Genomic DNA, 27,317 nt, shown 5'->3' with positions numbered 1-27,317 from the left:
TGGAATTCAATCGACACTTCATGTTTCCTAAAGTGGGTTAGTTATCATGTTACATATTCTAAACACAAGCAAGTTCCACCCTATTCCTGTCAATCTTATTCTATCCACTTTTTAAAGATACACAGGCTTGACAGGCACTGGTGATAGCTGCCCAACAACAACTCTTAAGAAACATCACTGAGTTCTCACCTGAGTGTCACTATAATTGCTGATGGCTGGGCACATGCTGTTATGAGGGTAACAATGAAGAGAAATATCAGGAATGGGATAAGCGTGTTGCAGGTCCGCTCACACTTCCCAGAAACAGCGTAGCCATTCTCATTCAGGTAGGTTTTAACAATGACTAGCCGGAGCTGACTGCGCTGGCCCACTGTCGGCGGAGTGATCACCTGGCGACTCTGCACACAGGCACATTCTGTGTAATTTCTTACCTGGGGAGAGCAGAAAAGAACATTTCCACATGAAAAACCCGTGTAAGACATTGTGCAGAGACATGGTACAACAGTCCCATGGTACTTCTCAATTTTCTGCCTTGAGCACCATTACCCCGAGTACAAGCAAAGTTACCTCTCCAAGTAATTTTAAAGCTGACCAAGACTGTTCATAATAAGATTGCTTTTCCATTGCTTTATTTAGTCTGAGTTAAAAAAAAATCTGGAATATTCTTGACAAATTCTGTCAAAATCATTAAATCACTCGTAACAGAGAGGCTACGGAAAATATTGCTTCTACTGTACTACAAAAACTGTAAGAAAACACTTTTTAGGCAACACTGACAATGCCATATTCCAAAATTTGGCAGGATGCCGACTCTCATATTCAGGCAGTGTCTTCTGCCATCTTAATGGAAGGCTACCCAGAGTTAGCCAAAAAGCAACAAGCTGCGTTTCATGCTTGAAGCCCACAGACCTTCCACCTGGATACAGGTGCAGATCTGGACAGGAGCAAAACCAGAGAATAAAGGGAAAGCAGACAATCAAACAGTGAGACTGGAGAACATGAAGGATTCCTGAATGGACAAAGAGAGTGAAATTGAGATGAAGAGACTGAATAAAGAAGTAGCATTTCATAGGCAAAGAGGATCACAATTTGAGCAAGGTGAGAAAGAGCTAGATCAGAAATAGCCTTCTGTCATTCTGTTTATTCTTCTTTCTTCTGTGTATTCCACTTCTGTTTTAATGTAATTTCATGGCAAAGGGGTGTGCAGAGATCAGAATATTCCAGTGCTAGAGGAGAAACAGGTACAGGACCTATGAGATGTTACAGGAAGGAGTTTTTGTTTCCATTTTTGCATTCATCAAACCTTAGACCACACATGCTCAGAAGCTACAAAACCATCTTAAGTTTGAAAATTTAAGCACTTGGACATACCCAATTATGGCTGTTTGTCAATTTTAATGTATACCTTTGTAGGCATCCATGTTATGATGTAGCCTCACATTTTTTCCATTGGGCTTTAGCCGAACATCTTAATATATCCATTTATCCAGTATTTTACCTCCTATTTTCAAAATGTGACTCTTGATATGTTTTTTCTCACACTAAACACTACAAACAGGATGACTCATATCTCATATGGATTTTTCTATTACACTCACTATTATAGCTTAACTCTTTCAAAATGGAGTCATTTATCTTCAAAACAGTTATGAGCTGAGGTATTGATGTTGTTATCTCTGTTTTGTAGAAAAGTAACTGAAATAGATCAAAAGTTTCACAAACATGGGTGACTAATTTGAGACAACTGGAATCCTTCTTTTCAGAACATCTTTCATTAAATACAAGTAAATATATCCTAAATGTAACTTTTCATGCCTTCAAATATAGATTTAGGCACCCAGTGCATCTAAAAATGGCACTTCTGGTAATTGCTCATGTTCATCACCCAGAACATGAAGAATACAAGATTAATGACCAGCTGGGAGAAGTTTTGTTTAAGTGACTTGCCCAACATTGCTTAGAAACAAAGGCAATGACAGATTTCAGCTTCCCAAGGCAGCACTCCACTTTAATATCACATGAGTATCTGATTTCTTTCTACAGTCCTTCAACTTAACCTCCTTATTGCTTCCAAATGTAAATGCCAAATAGGCATCCTACAGAAATTAGTCCTCTTTACTATGCAATTTTGGTTCATCACCAGAGAAAGTAAGTCTGTGTACTAAATGAGACAGATATGACATGACAGAAATGTTAAAGAGTATAGGAATATATCTATATTTATATATATATGAACCACACACTGGCATCCTTTCCTTTTACTACTTTGAACTTTTTAACAGTTCATTTTGAAAACACTGCATGTTATAAACTTAAATCCAAATGTTACAGGTTAGCAACATTTTGTGTGTTACACAGTGGCACAAACATTTCTTGGTTTTAAAATGCCTTTTCCAAGTAAATTCAGTACTATTCCATTCATCATTAGCTACCAAGTTAGAAGTTCAGGTCATGAAGCATCTTTTCTTAAACCATAAGAGGAGATAATATGTTTCCAATTTGCGCTGAGGAGCACGTCCTCCCAAAGAATTTCCCTGCTAAATGACTTGGTGTCAGATTGATATCAAGTGAAATGCAGCAAAGATCAAACCTATGTCTCAGTCCAGGAAAGCACAAATTAGATTTATAGACACTGAAAGTTAACCACAGGCTTACACTTTTCCAATTGGGCCACTTTTTCTACTAAAACTCAGCAAGATAATGTAAAAAGGAAAAAAAAAACTATAAAGGAAACTAATCTGTTCTCAGTGGCATCTAGGTGTGACTTTGCTTTTTCAAACCTGACAAAGCTCAGTGCTGGATCTAACATCCTCCTCCTTCACAGGCTGACTTAGGACGGCAAACCAGGAGACTGATACTTTGTAAGTCAGCTTTCTGGAAAGCAGAATCAAGCCCTGAGAAAAGCAAGGGTTACATTACTTCTTATCTTTTTAATTATCCTTTTTTAAAGGATAGTTCTTCAACAGAAGAATTTAGGAGTTCTTTTCTTTTTTATGAAACTAGCATGACCATAATGCTTCCCTTGATATTTAAGTCAGATTCTACTTTTCAGCTGTTTTCTTGTGCCCAGTCCTGGAAACTGTCAAATTTCCATGGTTTGATTTTACCAGCACAATGTCCTTTTCTAGTGCAGCATAACTGGAATACTGGGCTGTAACAGGCAATATATTTCCAAGAAAGAAAGTGGATTATTAACTTCTTTTAAGTTCTGGTTATTTGGGTTTGATGACAATCTCTTCATTTAACCCGTAAGAGGTTTAGAAAAGGCCAGGGGAATGGTCAAACTATTTTACAAGAGCAAAATACGTGGGCGGTCTTCACCTAGGCAGGCAAACAACAGATCTATCAGTATGCAGGTCCAAGAGCTGCTTGTGCAACATGATGAGGTTGACACAAACACCAATGATTTTAAACAGACCCCAACTAAATTTCAGTATGAGTTTAAAACACTTCCAACTACCTGAAGAGTTAAGTTCTTCCTTCAGTTCAGAGAGGGAGTCAGAAAAACCCAAACTGCTCTAAAAACTAACACTGAGCTTCTTGAAGAAAGACAGCACGACATGGCCACCCACATTAGCAGAAAGCCGAATTAGATGACACTGACTCAAGGTCCTCTCTCCAAGCCCTGCAGGAACAATAGAAATGTGGGCCACTGCCATCAGGGACTTTGGGGTCTGTGCTGTAAACACCAGCTCTCTCTACACCATGGCACTGCGCACCCCCTCAGCTTGAGGATTCATTTGGTACAAATGAACTTGTGCCTCAAATTTATACATAATAGAACAAAAGAGGCATGGAACCATACAATAGTAGCATTACCAGCCTTTTAGAACATGGAAGGATTCAGAGATGGATGAGTCAGCTGCAGAGCAACTTTTCTGAAGCTTAGAGGAGGGTGGCTTGAGCTAGAAACACAGCAGTATTCAATTTGCACCAGCCCCATGGGGCTACTTGCAGGCTGTATGTGGATGGGTGGGTGAAGCACTTACCCCTGTGCTGTGGTTTCCACCACTGATGCAGCCAGCTAGGCAAGGATTAAAATATGTTATTCCATCTGATCCACAGACAGGCTCGTACTCATGAATCTTACATCCACAGTTAACATTACAGCTTCCAGTCAGATTCCTGTGGGCCATGGCAAGAGTGGGACTGAAGAAAGGAAAAAGAAAATGCTAGTAGAGGAAGCACAGATATCCACCATATCCTTCTGTACAGTGGGATAAGCATTCTACATTAACTCTAGGTTATGCACATGACTTAAAGAATACAGAAGAAGACCCAAGTAATCGCTGCCATCAACTAAAACACAATAAAAGAAATAATAATAAAGTTTAATATTTTTATCATATTTGCCTAGGTAATAGCTGTATTTTTTCAGTTTGTTTTTTTCCCCTTTAAGAGTTAAGACATCACTATTTTCTACATCTATCCTAAGCTGCAGCCATTTGTTGTTGATTACTAGTGAAAGGCTCAGTGACAAGATGTAAGCATTCTGTGAACTAATGTGAACTAATAGGAATCTCTTTCCACATACCAACAACTGTTCAGAAAACTTAATGCTTGCATTATTTAAATGTATATGTGAAAACTACATGAAGCTCTTTAGATCTGGAAGACTGCTGTGCTTTTACTAAGATCTTACTTGTAAAAGAACCACTACTCTGCTTTCCTAGACCCTTCCCCAAAATCTGGCCAAAGCCCAAATTTCTACATGCTCCCCTGAAGGATTTAGTGATATAGAATGAAGGAACTAAAAGGAATTTCAAAGGTGAAGGAGATGCACACATCAAAAAGCAGGTTCTTCACTATTACTGCTCTAGTGAAATATTGTAGTTGCAATTAAATAAGCCATATCTAACACTAATCAGTATAATCATATCTAGTAATACCTGAAGGCATTATGCCGGAAGGTACCTGAAGGTATAGGAATAAAGTACTATCTTTTATCATTGCTATTTCTGAACATGCTGATTCAGGTACCAAAAAGAAAATAACTGTTCCACTTAGATATATATACAAACAAACCCTGAAACCTAAGTTATTTGCTGCTGTCATTATGTAGTCAAATTATAACACTGAGAATTTTTAAAAGGTCCATATAACATTTTTACCTTTTTTTACTACACAGTCACAGTCTCTGACTTGTTTTAGGTTGCTAAATTTATTTTAATAAGCGGAAAAGCAAGATTCTGCAGTGTGGTTTATTGCTGGTTCAATTTTCTGCATCTCATTTGTAATTTCACCTTGGTTTAAAATACTGTCAGCAACATGAATGCATTACAGTAATGCAAAAGTTACCTGAATGACCTTATTCATACCAATCTACTGTCAGGTGATAGGGTTGGCTGAAGCTAAGGGCCCTAGCTGTTATTTCCTAAATCCCTTTCTGTCTAAAGAAATCATGGCTTCTGAATTTGGTACCCACACTCACTCTTCACTGCATAAAGTGATTCCTTATGAAAACTGACAAGCAGCTAATACCAACATTTTCATGTGAAGCTTGTCCTGTTACTTAGGACTGTCCCCCATTTTATTAGGTTAACTTTCTGTCACAGCTGCACTCTAGACTTTTAAGTGCTAAACAACTGGAGAGAGGCTACCACAGAGAAGGTGAGCAATTTTTGTAGCAACCAATTTTCTTAATTCCTAGCACAAACACACTGGTAGAAAGTTCTTATCTCCTCCACAATAACTGTTAAACACAGTGGCCAATGCTAATAAAGTAGGCATCAGTGGGAAACACACATATCTGCCTTATGAACTGGGACATATTTCAAATGCTTAAACACCTGTACCAACACAGCTCCCTAAAACTTCAAAGAGTCTATGTGCAGTCATGGAGAGTTCTGGCCAAAATACAAACAATAGCTTACTTCACTTCAGTAGTCCTTGAGAATAGGCAATATGCTAGTGTCTGAGATTTAAGAGTTAAAAATACGCTTAATCCGGGTTTGGGAAAGAATTCACATGTTTCAGACATGTCCCAAAGTCCTTCTTCAGTCAATGCACTCTCTATGTTCTCCACAGTGGTCACAATGTCAGAGATCTAGTTTAGCTCAGAAACAGGGCTATGCAATCTATCATCTTCATGGTTTCATGACATTCCATAGCTGAATAGGGAAGAAAGGTAGTGCTTTGAGAAGGCAGTTTCAGATAATTTTTTATCTTGTGGGTTTTATTACAGTGGTATCAGAATGCTTCAGTGTGTCATTACCTTAGTTTGAAAGATTACATACTTCATGTGTTACCTTTCACCACTGTTTCATAGTCTGGCAAAATGCCACAGCTCATGGCCAGTTACTGGCTTCAATCCACAGAGGGGCACAGACTCTGGATCCACTCCCAAGAGGCTGGATTTGCCCACCTCTTGTGTGATCTCTGGGTCACAAGGCTGTTCCTCTTTCACCCTCCTGCCTAATACTTTAAACTAGCTGACAGTCTTCACAAATGGAAATGAAGTGCCCATTGTATCATTTATCCAGTAGTTCACTGATTAGATATGAAAACCCAGTTCTAAAGAATACTGAAGCAATCCATAGAAGACTGAATGCGATAAACAGGAGAGGTTGCAGGAGTGAAATTTTAAAGGCCTTTTCCAGAAATTAGTATATATGTATGAAAATTCCCCAACTCCAGAAGAAGACTGTGCCCTTTGCCTTCTCACACCTGAATGGTAAGCAGAGCTGCAGGCTCCATCCTGTCTCTGCCTATGGTCCATGTGAAGTCCAGTTCAGAAGACCTGAGTTTCTGAGAATAAATGTCAGAACAATAAATACATAATCTACAAAACCAGATAGAGTTAAGTATTGAGTTCTGTTGGGGCATGAGCATTTGTGCAAGCCAAAATCTTGCCTTAGGAAATTATATTGGTATGCACAGTCCCTCCATGTGGGCACCACAGTGTAATATTGAATTAACTGTTCTGCCTTGTTTGCCCTGCTCTCAGTGCTGCTCAGTGACCACTGCTGTTTAAAACTGCCTCAAGTTCCTCTACTCTAAGCAGACCAGTAGACATCCAGGGAATTTCAGCACTCCTTCAGCCAGCCAGGAACTGAACAGGAATCTGAACTGGGTCTGTGGCTGCATCCTCAAGATCCTGTACACATGATCACAGACTGCTCTGACTGCAGAGCCTCACAAGGGCTGCTGTTAGCTTGTCTTCATATCTCTGATGTGTGAACAAGACCACTGTGAAGATAAACATCAGACTTACTGCACCTCAGCTATCCCATGAACCAAAGGAGATGTTCTGCTGCCATATTCTACACCGGACTAGACCAGGCTCAGCTCACGAGCTACTCTTCACCCAGTGACTGCCATCCACATTGTCGGTCACCTCACCTCTTGTCATCAGTGATACTACGTAGTACCACTGCTGCTTAGAGCATTCCACTTGATTGGTTTTCTTGTATTTATACACCACTAGTTGCTTTTGCTGAATATGCTTGTCTTTCCAGCTGCGTACTTTTGCAGTCAATTAAATATTACTAAATAGCTTTTAAGTATTTATTGATTGTCTACTAAGCACACAAACCAGGTTCACAAATTTAGTTCTGAGAGCTACATTACACTTTATGGTCTAGTTGGATGTTAAACAAAGACTTTCTGACTGTTTTCTTTCTTGTGCCACAAACAAACAAGGCATACTTTTAGCAACAAGTTGCAGCTTGAGCAGGAAATTAAATATCCAGGACTGATATTGGTTCTGTCACCTTCTTAGCTATCAGCTGAAACTTGTCATATTCTATCATGCTGGGTTTCAATAAGCAACAGGCAGCTACATGCCATACAGCAACCAACAGACTTTTCCAGTAATCTCTCAAACAGAAATTTTTCTCTAATGGAAACAGAAATTTTTCTCTCAGGACAATTCCGCAGGAACATACAGATTTCAGCAGCACAGTAACAGAAGTTTTCCATACCAGCCAGAGAGGCAGCACTTTTGGAGTTTTACAAGATTCTAGTCTGCCTGCTGGGCTGGATGTCCCAGATGCCTGAATACTTGGGATAAGAAGGGACTCCATGATCTGCCAGAGACACCCTTGTACCCATGTCCCAGCTGACAACAGGGCTCTGCAACACTGCACATGGACAGGCCAGACTGCCAGGAAAGGTACAGCCTGGGTTCCCCTCTCCAACCTCTCCCACCTGGTGGCACACATTCTTCTGACCACTTACCCCTCCTTCAACTAAAACCCTTCTCAACAGCAAATGGGTTGGGTTGTTCCACAGGCAGGAAAGCCCATTCCCTGTCTTGTTCAGCTTATGTAGCTAACTCACTTCAGCAGAATTTCTGAGCATTTACCATGACACAGAGGTTAGGAAATCAGCTTAAAAAAAAAAAAAAGGTGAATGAAATCAGGCATGCAAGAAATGAGAAGCATGAAACTGGGAACTGAACTGAGACCACTGTGATAACTTAATCTCAGGGGCATTTTTCTGTTTGTCCTAGAAGACTTAAGTTTACAGATAGGCAAAGCAAATATGCTCAAATTAATAACAAGCTACTGCACGCTGTGTCTCTCCAGCTTTCATCACCTTTGTATTTCAGCATATCACTGTAAGGTTTATCTGGGGGATTTCTTTTTGTTCTTTAGAGCAAATGCCTTGCATGCAAAGAGGCTTGGGGTTTTTCATCCTTTCAAGAACATGTAACACACAAAATCATCTAATAACTGCATTTCCAGAAGTTCATAACCACAGAACTGTAATGCTTTCGTGTTATTATCTTCACTATTCATTCACTGTTCACTCCTCTTTCAATGATGGGAAACTAATGAGGGACGAAGGAATGCAGATGCTAAGGACATGAAATCTCTACCAACATGTATCTGAGTAATATCATTTTCATCATAGAGATCTAACATATAGCACATATTATAAAAGATTTCTTGAACCCGTCTTTCAGGAAGGGATTATTTTTTCTTGAAGGTATGTATTTGTCCAGAAGTAACCTGAAGCAAAGTACTCTACTAATCCTGCCTTCTGACACTGGGAAGCTGCCTACTCTTCACAAAGGAAAACAGAGCATTGATCCCTGAATTACTGCACAGCACATCACAGATTTACCTGCATCAGTCATAAAGAACAGGCTCTTATGGAAATTGCACAAAAGCTAGTAAGCCCTGCTCTGGAGGTGATCTGTGGGAAAAACATCCTAGTTTCAATGCACCATCTGCTGTAGACACATGGGATGTCTGAGAAACTGCCACTCTACTTGTTTCAGCAAGTGCAGATGTGGCCAACTTGCAACACTGCTGCACATGAGCTGCCAAGGACACCCATCATGCACAAGCACACTAACAGAAACCAGACCCAAACAACAGCATTTCCTGAACTATTCTTTCAATTACAAACAATGCTGCTGCTCCTTTCATTAATAAGACTGAACTGCAAGTTTGCTAAATTGTGCTGGTACAAACCCCAGAATCTCACTGGACAAATTGCATTTGTTCACTTCTCAGGGCGATCATTCTGTGTCTCCATGACACTGCTAGTAAAGCTAATAAAGAGAAGAAGTAAGGAAAAAGTAAGAAAAAGGAAAATATAACGTGAGATTTATTGCCTGGATTTTTTAGAGCTGTGACCTGTTATTTCATATACTCAAGCTTGGACTGAGACCTCATTGTGCTAGCAGTCAATGCACAAATATTGGGGGGAAAAAAAGATGGGCCCTCTTCCCATGAGACTACAATCTAAATGAAATGCAATTCAAAAACAAGTGTCTGACTATATTTTGGTAACATCTAAACAAAGAATTGGTTTGCACATGATTTTGTTCATTTTTATTTAGATCACTGTAGCAACCTACAAGACAAAGGAAATACAAAGGAAAGGAGATAGGCCCTCACCACATTATTTCTATAATCTTAATATTGGTTTATCTGATAAAAAATATTATCTTCATTTGATAGCAATATTTTTAGTTTGGTATTGAAGGACATTCTGGATGGCAGAGATCTGCAGTCTCCTTGTTGGCAAGCAGCTGAAATTGCAGCAATGATGCAATTTTTGTGTAGCTGTCAAACAAGGGACCCTCTCATTATGTTAGCTGGAATCCTTCTTTGTTTTTATTGTTCTGATCCAGTTAGTCATCGCTTTCAAGTTGAGGGATCCCACTGGCTGATTGGACTGAAATACATACAAGAATGACAGAAACTCAAACAGGTGGTACGAGAAGAATAATACAATTTTTTTAATATGAAATGCCTCATTAAATGCTTTACCTTAATTGCACCAAAATGACAGAAAGCAATCAAAAAGGGTCTGTTTTGATTCATTACATATCAGAAAAGTGAGAGATTAAACTGAACTAATCCAGAAATCTCACTATGAGCCTGTTTTAGCCATTTTATACCACAAAATATGGAAGAGACAGGTCTGAAAACAACCAAAGCTATTTCCCCTTTATTCAGCTCTGATAAGGCCACAGCTGCAGTGCTGGGTCCAGTTCTGGGCTCCCTGGTAAAAGAGAGAGACATGGTTATACTGGAGAGAGAGCAGTGAAGATCCATGAAGCTGATGAAAGAACTGGAGCATCTCTCTTCTGAGGAAAAGTTAAAGAATTGGGACTGCTCAGCCTAGAGAAGGCTCAGGGGGATTTCATCAATGCCTATAAATACCTGAAGGGGAGGTGCAAAGAGGACAGGGCCAGGCTCTTTTCTGTGGTGCCCAGTGACAGGACCAGAGGTAATGGTCACAAACTGAAACACTGGAGGTCCCCTATGAGCACCAGGAAACACTTTTTCACTGTGAAGGTGACAATGCTTGCCAGGGAAGCTTTGAAACTTCCCTCCTTGAAGCTGTTCAAAACCCATCTGGACAAGGAGACAATTCATGGACTCAGGACTTCCCATCTGCATGCCAGTTACAGTGCAAGAGAAGAGATACCATATTGTGGTCTGACGTAAGGCTCCTTACACTGCATTCAAATATCTAACGTGCCCTCACAGACAAGGCTGGGGCATGGAACAACAGGTCCTAAAATGCTGAGATGTATAATACAGAGGTGCCCTTCATCTTCCTGGTAACAGAAATGCTGATGACACACCAACAACAGCAAACTGCTTGTGCCCAATATAAAACAGTAGAAAATCCTTTCTAATGTATTCTAATCTGTGCATGCCTCCAGGTCCCATCAACTTCCTTGCAGCTGGTACAGTTAGAAAAATACTGAGTTATGAAACACACTGAATTATGAAATGTCATTGCCTACTTTCCTGAGTACTGGTATGCACATACTTCTGTGTTAACTGAAGCCCAGCTTATCCTTCTCCTCTGTACTGGTTTACAGCTCAATTTGCCAAATAAAAAAACTCTACTTTTTAAATGTAAAAGAAATGAACAGTAGAAAGGAACATGTTTGTCCAGAGATTATCCTGCAGGATATATCTACACTGCCCAGTGCAGCTGAGATCTCTGAGTTGCTGCCAGTGCAGGTAGTTCAGACACCAGATCCAGCACTGCCATCTTAAGGAAGAGTATCATGTGATACATTTATTCTGAACCAAGCAGCTGTACTGCTTTTCTTGTCTGATCTAGCCTGTTGAACGGGCTTTGATGTACATATGCTGCACTGCATTGGAGCTACAGAATAAAGTATGTGTTTTATTAAACCTCAAAATGAAAGCATGTATTTTTATGACAGGAACAGTGATGTTCTTTGGTGTCTGAGTTAAAGAGTTGCCCACTAAGTTAGTGATTTGAAGCTCTCAAATGATTGTCCATGAGGATTAAGAGAATGTTTATCATGCCAGATATTCAAGATTAATTTATGCATAGTGCTGCCCTTTTACTATCATTTTGATAACAAATCTGGAATTGATCTCTGTGTTAAAAAAATCTGGGTGGAGCTCCTGAACCACGCTTTATAATGTGCTGATAATTCTCAATTTCTGATGACATTATAGTCTAATTATACTGATTTTTATACTAATTTCAAAGAGTTTATATACATTAGCACTTTGCCATTGCCATTTCTCAATAAGAACAATTAGATGAAGGTGGCAAAGAAGCACTGCTACTGCAGAATTTCACATCACCTGTGAATAGATGGCCATTTCAATTCAATCTATGTATTTACTGCAAATGTGATAACTTACTGATGAAAAAAATATTAGATATTCTTACAATTCCAGCATGAAGGCTATGTATTACATAGCAATAGTCTGCCTTGTCTTCAGCTGAGAAACAGATTTAAATCAAATAGGACTTTTTCCCCAAACAGAAAGTCACACCCTTCTCATTAGCCAGGTAGGGACATTCTGACTTGCCACACAGATCAGCTAACTGATATCTGGAATTTATACTTTCATTCCTAATAGTTTTCATTTCTTCATCTACACCCACAGGCTGTCACAAACATTAACAGCAGGTAGACAATGAAAGCATTCCACCCCCTTCCCATCCCCATTCTCTCCTTCTTCAGCCCACTATGCAGATGAGGATATATCGCTGTGATACTCCCTTCTACAGACAGCCCCTCAGCACCAAGCTTTAACTCTAGGTATTAAGAATACAAAGGAGTAAACCAACTTTCCATCAGCTCATGACTTTCAGTTGCTGGTTTTCTTTGCTCTAGGTTTAAGGTTTGACAGCAATGTAGTAACACCCAGCAACAAGCCATGCAAACACATTCTCTGTGTAAACAGTGCCTACTTTCTTCCTCCTGGATTCCCATGTTGCCTCCTTGGTTTTCACATCCCAGCTCACTGCTACACTGTACTTTTTCCCCATTTGATCATCTCTTTTCCTTCTTCACACTTCTATACTCTCTTCAAAATGTTAAGAATCCAGAGTTGACCTTAAAAGCAAGACATACAAATGGATCTGATACCCAGCACCTGTCATAAATAGAAGGCAGACGCATCTCAGATGTGAAAGCAAAGGGAAGAACATTGCTTCAGACAAGTTCACATTCTTCAAACACACTATTCTTGTTTTTAACCTACATGAAGGAGGCAATTTGGGGGAAAGTTTAATGTACAAAATAAGAAAGAAAATAAAAGCTTATGATAGGGCTTTCAAGGAATCACCTTTGAGTGAAACTCTGAAACATTTTAGCACACTGTCTTCCCTCCAAATACTCTTTTTTTTTTAATGTCCATCAATGTTTTTCTTAAGGTCACAGCCTAAATTCCTCAATCCCAAGTCTTTCCTACATCCCTACCTTCTTTCTCAGCCTTCTTCACTCCCAATGTAACTTTAGGCAATATGATCTAGTTGCTCTCTTGATGATAATCCAGCAAGCATTGGAGGGCATTCATACAACTAGTAAGTGATTCAGCAACAGGGCACATCATTAATGTTGATAGCACATGCCCAAGTGTATCCTCTCAAACAGGGACTGTAGATCTAAGACACCATTATGGTGATAATAAATAAACCCATTCAGAAATAATATTTATAATCCCTTTAGTATTTTCATGAGCAGAAACCATTTTGTAACACCAATTACATTCTAAGTAACCTAGAGAGGATACCATTCTCATTTTTCTGTAAAAATATGAAGTCCATTCTAATGCATTTACTCACTCCTCAAAAAGATGAGTTACTATGTAACCTTCACTATAAAAAGAAGGACCTCATAGTAGCACCATGTGTTTATATCACAATACTCACTGAATTCTCATTTGAACATGTGGCTTCTTCAGTATATCAGCTATCAGCATTTTTTACATTTCTAGATCAGGCTTATTGGAAAAAGCTGGTTTTGCTATAGATGATTCCAAGATACTTACCCAGTTGTGTAAGGTATATTTATTCCTCCTAAATTAATACTCTCACATCCAACAATAAAGAGCGTTGAAAAGCACAGCAGAGATACACCGCTGCAGATCATGGCCAACTTTGCAGACTCTCTTGCACCAAGTTTAAGTTTTTTTATAATGTAGCCACCTAGGACAATACCAACACCAGCACTTGGGACAATAATCACACCTGCCAGGAAGAAATTCAAACAACATTAAAACAGGACCTATAGAAATGGTGTAAAACATAAATATTGGTTTCATGCCCTAATTAGATGACTGCCCCATTGTCTGATTCTCTGCTAGCAAACTGAGTCAGACTTTTCAAACCTCTGGAGTGTTGTCAAAGAATTTATAAAAGCCTCCTTATGATATTAGCAGCAGCCAAAGCACTATAAGAGAACTATTGTACTTTCAAGCAGAAACATTGCTTTGTATTTATTTTAGAATGGGGAGAAGGGCTACATATTGGTCCAGTTTAACAACTGAAAATCTGAAAAAATTCAGATTTGGACATGAGTCTTCCTCTTCCTACTCTCATGATTAATTCCAGCAAAGCACAAGTGCTAACCTCAGGGAGAACCCCAGAAGCCTTTCCACCTGAGAGTGCAAGCATGAGCCTGGCTGCAGATCCTATCTTCTGGGTACTTTACTCAAGCTTAGTAACACTTTCTCAGGCAACTAGTGACAGGACAAGAAGAACTGACCCCAAGCTGCACCAGGGAGGTTCAGTTTGGACATCATGAAAATTTTCTTCACTGAGAGAGTGGTTAAGCATTGGACCAGGCTGCCCAGGGAGGTGGTGGAGTTAACACCCCCTAGAGTTGTTCAAGAAATGACAAGATGTGGCACGTAGTGCTCTGTTTTATTGACATGGTGGTGTTCAGTCAACAGCTGGACTTGACGATCTTGGAGTTCGTTTCCAACCTCAATGATTCTATGATTCCGCCATCAGCACTCCAATTCATTTCAGCACAGACATGGGGAGTGTAAACTGATTGAATGCAATTAAAGAAATTAAGATACTAGAATTAGGGTAAGTTTAAGACACAAAAGACATGCCTATGAAATTTCTGCTGCTCTAGTTCAGCAACACATCACCAAGTTGTCCTCACCTGTCAGGTCCTGAGGTCATGTTAAGTCAGTAAATGTGTTGCACTTTTCTTCTCTTAGCTTTTGCTTCTCAATGACATGTGAGAAGGTCTTTAAATTAAGGCTTTGCTAATAAAGATGCATTCCACATAAATATGGAATTTGAACTACTTTTGGTAGCTGCATCTACAGAGATGCTCAACTTTATAATCCAAATTCTTAGAAATGTTGATCTTTCTAAAGAACCCAATAACATTATCACTTGCAAGTGATTAGAATTCAAATTAAATGTATAAGCTGCACATGTTTGAGACATGAACTCTGGCACATGGCATTTTTGATGATGAATAATGTCAGGCTTGTTCAAAACCAGAAAGAAATTGAGACTTAACTAAAGAATTGCTGCCTAAGAGACAAAAAATTACCAATAAAACCTCTACATGAAGAGATTCAAGAAGTGCATGTACTCAACCAGCAATGGACATATAAAGCATAGACATACAATGCAAATATGTATAATCTCCTTCTGCTAACCAGAAAATTTGTAAATTTGACATGTCTTTTACTATACTAGCCAGTAGGAATCTAATACAGAAACTCTTAAGTTTCCCGTTCCCTTTTTTCCTACAAAAATTATGTATAAATTAACAACTGTTGAGTTTAATACTAAATTTAGAAATTGGGAGAGTGGAAGCAGTGCTCACTTGTTCGTTTTGCATATCCAACCTGAGATATTTCATCTTCTTCTTGTTCATTATAATAGTCTTTATCAAGTAATTCATAAAAGCAAAAACAGATGTTAATAACTTCACACCCTGGACAGGGTCATGCCAGTTGTACCTCTTTTAATGTACTGGCTGTTGAATATTTTTTCTGGCAGGAAATGTTCGCAGTTTATCCTGGGAAGGAGGGAAGTTACAGAGTAGCAATCCTACCAAGACTCATTATAAAACTCCCATGCATGTGTAACTACCCTAAGCTTCAGAGAGCATCACCGTCCCATCAATGTTTCCTCCTTATATACAGAACACAGGGATTTCATGCCCTGAACAAATCTCATCCCAGAAAGCCCTCAAATAGAAAGCACCAAATGGTGCTTGTCTGACTTTTCCCCTACATGCTCTAAAAAGATTCCTTGCATTTCTTCCAGCCACTGCACATGACAAGTGATTCCCAGGTGGGGTCTACGTGTCTTCCCTTTCTTCTCCTACTTTTTGACTTTTCCTTGACTGATGCCCTCGGGCAGCTTCACCCCTGTCTCCAGAACTCACTCCACTCCACCACTCCTTCTCATGCACAGTATCTGGAAGTATGGGGGAGCAAAGAACTAATCTGCCTACCAATTAGCAGCTATTCTATATGGGAAGCACTATGGAGAAGTTAAAAAGATGCTTATAACAACATCTTTGATGCAACTAGAAGAGGAGGAAAGACATCTGCATGACACAGGCCCCAGTTCTGCACAATATTTCAGCCTCTTTTCCTAGGGAAGTTCCCATCTCTCCCACTCACAGAGCAGTACAAAGCTTAAAATTTTGTAGTTTGTACCTCTATTAAAAGTTGTACATGGCTGTATATTGCTGTGGCAAGAGGGGAAGTGCCACACCTGCAAAATAGGGGTCTCCTGAAATGACAGGTGGTAGAGAATTTGTGGAGCTATCCTGGCTAGACCAGATTCTTATGCGCTCAGTGTCAGCAAATAAATATGGAGAAAACCACGAGTCTGGAGGGGAGAGATAACTGAAGGATGGGACAGGTAAAAAACTTGTCACTCGGGGGTATAAAAATAGATAAGGATATTTTAAAGATCAAAGATGAAGTAAAATTCACAGAAAATAAGAACAGCATTAAGAGATCTTTTAAGACACACAAATTGCAGTAATGTCTGTGGCATTTCTGGTTTTGCTGGGTTTTTCCCCTTGGAGAACATTAACAGATGAGAAAATATGTCTGGGCTTATGCAAAAACCCCCAGCCCTTTAATGTTATAAATGAGTTCACATTTTACTAAACACACATCAAAAATGAACTGAATATCTAACCAAGCCAAAGCTAGATCCAATCAGCTGTTCTAACAAACACATTATTGGTTCATTCCTACACTGATTAATTTCATTGGTCAAGCCAACCCTTGCAAGGTTACACTACACGGCAAAGCCTTACCAGTGTAGATGCTGGCATTGGAAGCTGGGATGCCAAACTGTGACTCGATGAACTTGGGAATGAAGGTAATAAAAGCTGTGACAATGGCACTCTCAGCTGTGTATGACAAACTCACAAAAAGGAATGTCATGTTGCTTAAGATCCTGACAGCTGCTCTTGGAAGCTCTATAAAATGACAAAAATGACAAACAAATGTTATAAACAATGAGTGAGAACAAAAGCAAACTGGAACAAAACCAATTGATTTTCTTTGAGACAGACTGGCAATAATGGCTTGTTAGCATCTGGCTCCATTTGATAAGCGGAAGGAAGAGTGCATACTTGGGATTGCAGCCCCCACTGCCTGCTCTTACCCTATCTCAATGCACTGCCCCAGGGCTGCAGTCCCACTTTGCACAAACACAACTGAGATTTGTTTTAACAAAATCATCTGAAGAAACAGGGCTTACACAGTAACACTACAATGGAAAGAAAACAGCAATAAAATGCAGTGATTTTGGAATTATTCTGATGTCTTATTTTGAAATTTTCTATGAGTTAACACATATCACACTGCTGAACTGACAGTACTGTGTTTTGCACTCCACAGGAAAACAGATCACATACTCCCTCCTGAACTCTCTGCTTCAAGGACAACGCTTGGAAAGCTGGGATATTAATACTCTAATTTGAAAAGGGACCAAAATATTTTAGTTAAATATTTTTCTACACCATTTAAAAGCATTTACAATGATGCAGACAAAGCATAATGAAAACATTATCTCAATGATATCAATGAATCTCAACATACATTACATACAACTTAATTAATATTCTCAGAAGGGATAAAGCAATCAATTAAAAATGAGAGCACACCATTAACTTAAATTGAAAAAGTATTCATAGATGTTGCAATTATTCTAAAATCAAAAATCAAAACCCCATGAAATTCAACACATATTTTTAATTCTGTCTTGTAGTGATGTCAAATTACCATCACAAGATGATGATAACTCTATTCAGCACTTAATTTTTTTCATATTAGATGGTGTGATTTTAAACATGGGTTTTTTTTAATTTGGGGCTTCCACCAAGATCAGATTTTCTGTCCAAGCGTTATATCTAGCCTACTACAGCTTAGGGTTTTTTCATTTGCTTTTCACTTGGTACAGAAACAGAATGGTGCTTGAATCAAAGCTGATTGAATTCAAAGACAAGAGCATCCATTAGAAATACATGTTGAACAAGAACAACTGAGTGAGAATTTTATGGATGCTATAAATTGTCAAGACAAAAATCTGTCTCACTTTTTCCACTGACTCCAGAAGTTATCTGTATAAAAGCTAACAAAATTTAGACTCTTGTCATGTCAAAACTTGTCAGGCTGCAAACTAGCACTTAAGTTGTCTGACTGCAAGCAGTCTTAGCTTATGCCAGTTGTCAAAATTTATACTGAATTCGTTATGAGTACAGGGTTTATAATTTTAATGAAGTTAAATGCTCTCCTGCTGCTTCAATGAAGAAACATATAAAATGTTAAATACAAATTTGATGAAAATAACTAATGAATAAATCATATTAAGAAGCACTCATATATTTGAATCTTAATGTTTTTTACCACCTACAGCTTTTTTTAATTTTTTTTTAAGGCACTGTTTACAGTGGAAGCAACAGGAGCAAGGAGTTATGACCATGCTGATGCTGCTGTGAGAAAGGAGTCAGGAAGCAGAAAGGAGGAGTGCCAGGGACGGTCCCGCTGGAAACTGATTTATTTGGTGGCAGTTGCTCATCTGGGCTGAAAATGTGGAAGAAAAAAATAAAGGTATCATCACTGAGAGAAATGTCATTCTATTAGGATGATGAATAGAGTGCTCTTTGTAGAAATGAACTGTAAGTCCTTGGCCAAGAGCTGAACTCAAGATCTTTGACAAATCCATTATTTCAGAGTGTGATCCAGCTATCACAGTACCTGGTAAAGTTTAGTCCTTCCTGATAGCACTGAGCTTCTTGAAAATGTCTGGTTTAGAATTTTCAATCTAAAGACACTGAAGACTTAATTAGTCAAGGAACTGCAGAGCTAATGAACATTTTGCTCTGGTGTTCGTGTGTAGAGTTGTACTTCCTGTTGACTCCTACCTGCATCTCATCTGAGCATTCAGGGCTCATTTCAAAACTAATTAGTATTTTGAAATTGGATTTCTACTGAAAAACAGATAAAACTTGGTGTCTTTGAAGAAACACAAGTCCTCTTACACCCATGTGAAGGATTCTTCAAGGAACAGCTTTGCTGATTACTGCAAATTCTGGCATGAAATAAGAGTTTACTTCTGCATACCTCACTAATACATGCCACTTGGAGCAGTTGAGAGTTGAAGCTCTTTGTGATTTATAAAGACAAACTGTCCAGCATACAAGGAAAAGTTGCTATATAGTAAGAAACTAGGAAATAAAAACACATGTTCTGAGTTAGGTTTTCCCTGATTTACTCTTATGAGGACCATCAAACCCTGTGTGGCAGCATCAATATTACACTTCTGAATTTAAAAATGTATAATAAAAAGGCACTATAAGTAACTCATATCTTTCAACCACACTAATTGTAGTAAAAAGCAAGAATGATAAAAACTTTAATGATCCTTTGTACTACATCATCAATCATGTCTTTAAAGCATTTCAATGTCAGATAACTTTTGTGTGACTAGCCATAGGCCTAGGCTTTGATTTCAAGGCATTATGAAACCTGTCAGATTTGACTTTTATGTGGTGTTCAGAAAACACTGCCTGTTTTTGCAAGTGTGCATCAGAAACAAACCAATGAGAACTTACAGTGTTCCTTCATTCTGTCATTTAAACAAATAAATCTTTATCAATTACATTCCTAAAACTAAAACGATCTTTTAGTATGCTGCAAAGGTTTACACTTCTGTCCAGTAACTCCAATCTTAAACATCCTCATCTTCCTGGGTTTTTTCCAATAACCCAGTATATAACTAAGTCATATGTAAGTATATAAATTAAATCGATGATCCTTGTGGGTTCCTTCCAACTCAGAATAGTCTGTTATTCTGTGAATACAATTCAGGGAATAAATCATCCCTGTCTAGAGTACCATACTTTTGCTCTCCATCACTGAGATCCCTTGTAAGGGTAATGCAGATATCAGCTAGAGGACCCCACTTCCTCTGGTGCTCCAAGCCTGGACAGCACTACTCAAGCCTGCAGCTTTGAATAGGCCGGCCTCCACACTGAGGTCTCAGTGGCAGCTTCCACTCTTGTGCAGTACAAAGGAGAGCCAAGACTGGAGACAGAATTTCCAATTTGTTTACCAGAATGGAAACTAGCAAAGTCACACACAACTACTTCAAACACATCCTGCATGGAGCCAATCACTGAACTAGAGAATAGTATTTTACATGTACTCGATTTCATATCTACTCGTGCAGCATTTAAACCATCTCACTCAATTCTCAGGACATGCCTTAAGCACCTGGGTGGTGGCTAGATCGTTGAACAGCCTCTAATATTCCATCAAGCACAGAGGGTTTCAGGACCACTTTGATATGATTATTTCATTTGTTAACTTGATTTAGAACAGCTCCTTGAGGCTGCAGCTAATACTGCTCACCACTGCACAGAGCCATGCCAGCCAATCTTTTCTATTTTGAGCTCTTCGGGGTGGCCTAAGAAAGGATGAGAGCGGAGCGACTCACTCAGGGTCAGTGACATGGCAGGATCTCCAGCCCATGGTCTACTGAACCCTCTGACATTTACAGTGCTCACTCACCAACAGATCTCACACACAGACCATCTTCTCCTCTTCTTCACAGCCCTGCCAACTAAACTTCAGCTCGTGCAGAACCCCCAGTCCAGATCCTTGGGAAAGTATTGCAGTGGACTTACCCTGCAGCCATGAGTTCCTCAGGGGTTTCTTTTATCTTTGCTGATGGCCTGCCAATCATTATTATCCTGTGTCTGTCTCTCATAGGGACTGACTGGGAAAGGCATACAACAGCTGGTAGATGTGAAAAGGCAGACAGGAATATTCTACATTTAAGAAAGGGCTGTACATATTGCCAAAAATACCCCAAAGGCTACATAATGCACATAACTAATTAACTATTTCGTTCAGATTAGATCAGTATATTTTAGGTAATGTAGACATTTGCTCTCTTTAAACTGCTCCTTTATTCAATTGCACAGTATGTTTCATTATAGTGCTAAATGAAAGGGACTGCAGATACAATTTTCATGGTACAAAAACCTAGGGGTAACTAGGTAATAAATGAAAACAGCAGTTTTGTCTGTTCAGATTCAAGTGGTATCTGCACATATGGGATTGAAAAGTGGTTTCTTCATTATAAATCTTCTTTAGCTCATGTTATCTACACTACCTCTATTTCTCCCAATAAACTACATCCAATTTTCTTCCTCCTGTGACCTATTTAATGCTTTAATACTTTTGATACCTGACTCAGAAGCATTTTCTAACTCATATTTTCTACTTGAAACATAAATAAGAAAAGAACAAGAATTCCAAGCCCTTGCAACTTGTAACATGTGAAAAAGCACAGATGTATCTGTATTTTTATCTGATCTCAGCTGTACCATGGGGCAAAATAAAACTCAGGTCACTGAAGCTGGAGACTACTTGCAGATGGAGCCAGTTTTAGTTTACTTCTTTGGTTTATTATATACTGGCAGCTGTTGCAGAAAAAAAAAAACTCTGGCCCTCTCTCATAATGCCTTTTTCATACCTTTTCATTCATCTGGAGAAGTAACTAGGAAATTAAGACAAACTACAACAAGACAAGAATCGTTCTGCCAGGCCTTCCAGGTAAGATGACATCATATTGGAAGAATATAACAGTTACTTTCCTTACCAAAACGGCATGGATTTCACAGACTTCAGGGCACTGACTTCTGTCATGGCAGACTATGACATCATTGATATTTATTAGTACAGAAAAGTAGATATGACCCACAAAAGCATCAGTCTCCCGGCTACTGTCTAAGTGGAGTTTCTGCCCATCATGCTATAAAAAGATGAAGCTCTGAAATTCAATGGGAACTATAAAATGTTCATTGCATCTCAGAAGAAGCAATGCTAAATGATTTAGACACATATGATCCTTTTTCCCTTCCCATTATAAACAAAATTACCTCAACTGAGAAGCTTGAGGCATAATCTCATTCCATAAAGCCCACTTGAACTTGAAAAATAATTAAATGATAGTGCATTCCTGCTGGAGGCCTTCTTTGCTAGGGTAAATGACACTGAATGGGAAAGCTATTATCAGCTTATAGCAAAATACTTTTCTCTGCATTATTTCCACTTGCTTAGTATCTTTCTGACATGTCTCTTTTCACTGTTCCACGTGGTAAAGTTTCTCCTCTAGAAAAAATGAAAAGTTTTGTATAGAAAAAGTTCCATTAATATATTAATATAGGATTTTATGGAAGGTGTGGTACACATTGACGCAAATACATGTCAAAGAAACATGCTAAATGAGACATATAGAAGTCTTTGTTTCTGTGAAAAAAAAGGCATTAGAAAATATTCTTCCAAGCAAATACTTGTTTTCTCTGTATCTGCTGTGCCTGTAAGGACATGACCTGGGAGGGGAAATTATGCACAAAAACAGAGAACCAGGATCAACAAATTCATCCAGATGCAGAGTTTGTCTGTATAGCTGCATCTTTGCCAGGCACACCAGCAGGGTGAAGCAGTCTCTGCTCTGACATTGCCATCAATGATCAGGAAGGAATCTGGCAAAGACTGGTCTCCCCTTTCTCACGTCCCTAAGTTAGCGGGAAAATCTTGGCAGGAGTAACCCTGAACTACTTCTGCTAATCAGCGGCCAGTAGGTTTGAAGCCAGATAAAACACATAACTAGTTTTATGGATTGAGGAGAAAATACTATGTACAGGGATCCACAAACATAGAGGAAAAAAGAGCCTTCAAAGACAGAATGAAGAGGCTTTTCTTGCTTCACCACTTTTTCAACTACTTTGTCAGCAAAGGAGGACTATAGTCTGAAAGATCTGGTCCTTGAGGTTCACCTTGCTTGCTCTGTGCTTGCTTTGTGCTTTGATTAAGATGTTGGGTTGTAAGCTAATAAAATCATCCCAAGCAGTTTCTCATCTCTACTTTCTTCTTTACTTCCACTGAAATTAACAGTAGCTTTTAGGTACCCTGAGAGAACCCATGTAAATGGAGTGTAGCACAAAGCAGTATGCAGATGTGAAAATATTACTCAGAATTACACTTTAGTCTAAAATCAGCTGGTTTTGCTATACTTCATCTACTCAACACACAGAGTGATCAATAATGTGATATTAAAAAGTCTGCCAATCATTATATCCTCGACTGATATCCAATTAAAAAGTAACACTGATGTCCATGTCAACAAAAAAATACTTAAAAGTTTTGAGTTCAAATTATGTGTAATGGTACAATAAACATTTCATGGTTTCCCCCAGTCCCATTATATTCATCAGGCTACCACAAAATGGCACAACCAGCATTTGCATCATGCAATCCAAAGACTCAACAGCACTATTCAATATTACAATACTGTTAAGTCTATTAAATTGTATATGCTTCACATTAATTCTCAATTTAAATTGTATATGCTTCACATTAATTAATTTTTATCAACAGTCCCTTTTTATCCTGAAAATTTGACAATGATTACTACTTACTGTTAGATTTTAGATCAATGGTTTACTTCTTGAGTAAAATAAGAATAGCTTGCAGCACAAAAAAGACAGAAAAGGTATATGAAACAAATAATCTTTCTCAATTAATTTACCCAAATGTGTGAATGTAATTGAACTCATATACCAGATTTTTTTCTTTCACTTATATTGAAGAAGAGCACTTCTACTACGAAAGACAACTTATAAAGCACTTAGGACAGCTACAAGTTGCAAGGTGCACAAATACATCTGGTAATAGGGGTCCTATAGCTATAGAAAACAGCATTCCTGTTTGTTACAGGTACAAAAACACATCAACAATTTAAGAAAATGCATGTCCCACACTCATCACTGCATTTTGTCATTTTAGAAGATGTCATTTTAGATCTATTAAAACTGCAATAGCAAAATACATTATTAATTACAAGATCTCAAAATTTTGCCTTCAATTACACTTAGAGAATTGAGATGACTTCGCATACAAAATTTAAAGCATTTCAAAATTAAAAACAAACTTCACCTTTAACATTCTTTCCAAATCCCATAGAGGCAGGAACTGCACTGTCTGCTTGTATTTTGCTATTTGTCTTCTCTTTCATCACATCATCATCACTTGAAACATCATCAGAGTTCATCTTCTTTTTCTTTTTCTTTTTCTTTTTTTTATGTCGAGGAGGGAGCTTTTTCGGAAAGGTAAACATGGGAAAGATCACAAGGAGCATTGCAATGGCACAAAGGAGAAATCCACTCCACCTAATGCCAGGAAACAGGAATAGAAATAAAAGCCAACACATTACATGAAATAAAAAGAAATCAAAGTGGTTATTAGAGGCTGCACTGGCTGGAATTTGCAAAATATGAAACACTGATGCTACAGGTAAAGGACTGGACTGAGGGAGAGCCTTCACTGCACTAAACCTCTTAACTAGAAGAAGTTTCTGTTGGCTTCTCTACTGAGGGAGTTATTTATTCAGAACCCACCAAATACTATGAAATAGTGTCAGCTCTAAGCTCCTGCAAATTTTCATTTTTGGTAATTATTTAATACCAAGTGCTGAGAAGTAGATATGCACTTTTACTTTGCCTTTTTTAGGTAATTCCCAGTAAAGAAATACGGTATTCCTCTGGAGAACACAAAAAAGGTTATCCATGGCATAAGAAGATAAAGTGTCCACACAGATACATCAGGGCCAAGTCTGTTCAGCTTTGCAATGCCTACCTCTCACTGCCCTGACTGTCCAACTCTCTGCCTTAACAATGAAGAGCTCCCAAAGCCTGATTGTAAAACAACTGTAGTGCAACAATTCATGCCAGAGTTTATGCCCAAAATTCTGCAGTTCTGTTCTGTGACCACAACCTGAAATAGCCCTTCACTTTCTCTCCCTCTGTCTTATAAGAACGGGATATAAAAACAACCCTGAAACAAACCCTTGGCTCCCAGGGAGTGACTTGGGACATACCCACAGAAGGGACAACATATGGCATACAGGACACAGGTCTTCAGGCTGTAGGCATACAGTTCTCCTCCCTGCACCCAAAAAAGTTTCATGAACTTTACCACAGCATCACAGATGGATAAAAGGGCCTTACTAGAAAGTACTCTAGAGTTACCTACAGTCAGTAGCCAGAAGGCTGATGGTAGACTATCAGACAACACAATTTCCTGTCTGAATTCTGGCAATGAAAGACTAAGGGAAATATGGATAACCTCACAGAGATGGTTCCATAAAAAAGGACAACTTCAGAATCTACTCACACAGTTTCACCCACTGAAAGTGCAGTTTTCACTACCGACTTATCTCATTGTACCATGCAAGACAAGGTTTTGGTAGTAAGGTGGGGGCACTGCCCAATACTGAGCCCATCAGCAATGCTGGTGTCATCTTGGTGGTAATTTATTTAAGGAAGGGGGAAAAAACTGCATAGCAACTGTGAGAGGGGAGTGAGAAAATATGAAAGAAACAGCCCTGCAGGCCCAAGGTAAGAGAAGGAGGGTACTCCAGGTGCAGAGATTCCCCTGCAGACCTAGGGTAAGACCACGATATCCACTTGCAGCCTCTGGAGAATCCCATACAGGAGCAGGCTCCTGGCAGAAACTGTGATCTGAGGAGAAAAGCCCACACAGGAGTAGGTTTTCAGACAGGACACGTGACCCACACTGGAGCATTTGGTTTCTGAAGGACTGCACCACATGGAATGTACCCATTCTGAAGCAGTTAATGACAGACTGTCTCCTATGGAAGGAACGCCACACTGAAGCAGGGAAAGTGTTAGGAATAAAGTGCAACAGAGACAAAGTGTTATGAACTGAACCAGCCCCCTGTATCACTCCAATGGAGGACATAGAAGGGTCTCCTTTGACTAATTCGGGTATTGCACAAGTGGGTTTTTCCCTCCTTCTTAAGTATGATATCCCAAATGTGCTACCACCATAACTACTGGTGTCAATCTTGGCCAGTCTCCCCTTGAAAACAGCTGGCATGGGCTCCCTCAGATATAGGAGAAACTTGTAGCAGTTTCTCACAGAAGCCACACCTGGGGGCCGTCCACTACCAAAACCTTGCCATTCAAATTCAATACAAGAACAATTTTTACATATTTTTGTACTAGCTTTACACTACTGATTATTTATATATGCTCAAACTTTAAACATTTAAAGGTTCAGAGAAGACAGGATTACTTGCACATGAAATAAAAAACATTTGTCCTCATATCTGTAATGCAAATATATTGCAAACTATTTTTCAATGAAGGCAAATTCATATGCATGTGTAATTGTTTGTATGGTAAATACAAAGGCAAACAACAAACAAACAGCCATGTGTAACACCATTTTAGTTAGAAGAAGCTTAGGGGAAGGTTTTGCAAAGCAAATATAAGTGACTGAAAGTTTTGACTAATTTTGATATTATGTAAGCATAAAATCCTCCATTCATTTTAGCTGATAACATACATGGATTAGAAGGCAGACTTTTAGGAGGATTAGTCAGCACTGTCAGACGGAATAAATAGGAAGACTGTATATAAATGTAGTAACATCCCTTTCAGGATCTCAAAGACAGAAGCTGCAAAGGCATCGATCAAAGAAACAATCTATAGCAATAATAAGCAGAAATCTGCAACTACCCATTCAGGAGGAAACAGCAAAGGAGCCTACAATGTAGCATGAGATGAAATTCAAATCCAAAGGGACCATTATGATAGCATACTGAATGCTGGAGATGTCACAAGTGCAGCACTGGATGCAATTATCTACACCATCTACACTTCACAACTTCCTGAAGAAATATCAAAGAATTGGAAAACAGACAAAAGATGCTATCAAAAAAAATAAGGACACCTACAACGGGAAACTGAGAGGTCAGAACAGGATCTGTATTAATTAAAAAGCCCTTGATTTTCTGTCTTCTAAAGTCAAAGAAAATATGCAGAAGAATACCTCAAAGGCATCCGCACAAGCCCTAGGATCTCAAATAAAAGCAATTAAAGTTAAGGAAGAACCAGACAGTGCTCAAGGAATTCCTTTAAACTTCTTGTGTGGAATGTTGATGAAAGACTATATAGGAAGACCCAAGTATTAAACAGATTCAGTACCAGGAAAACACTCAGAAAAGCATCAGCAAAAGAAAATTTGTTA

At 38.8% G+C, this 27,317-nt stretch overlaps 1 protein-coding gene across 2 annotated transcripts in view; it reads right to left on the bottom strand.

Annotated features, from left to right (window-relative positions):
* The window catches only part of SLCO5A1 (solute carrier organic anion transporter family member 5A1), a 79,260-nt gene that overhangs the window by 12,412 nt on the left and 39,531 nt on the right, over nt 1–27,317 (bottom strand). For both annotated transcript variants that reach the window (XM_071554376.1, XM_071554377.1), the window contains exons 3-7: nt 24,201–24,433; nt 17,003–17,167; nt 13,740–13,938; nt 3,990–4,149; nt 190–431 (exon numbers count right to left, since the gene is read on the bottom strand). In XM_071554376.1, the coding sequence (XP_071410477.1) occupies nt 190–431; nt 3,990–4,149; nt 13,740–13,938; nt 17,003–17,167; nt 24,201–24,433 (999 nt within the window). The remainder of the gene's footprint in view (nt 1–189; nt 432–3,989; nt 4,150–13,739; nt 13,939–17,002; nt 17,168–24,200; nt 24,434–27,317) is intronic.

Source organism: Pithys albifrons, chromosome 4 (assembly GCF_047495875.1).
Source record: "Pithys albifrons albifrons isolate INPA30051 chromosome 4, PitAlb_v1, whole genome shotgun sequence".
In the NCBI taxonomy this organism is placed as follows: Eukaryota; Metazoa; Chordata; class Aves; order Passeriformes; family Thamnophilidae; genus Pithys; species Pithys albifrons.
Note: the sequence above shows the minus strand (reverse complement) of the source record. Positions and strands in the feature narration are given on the sequence as shown.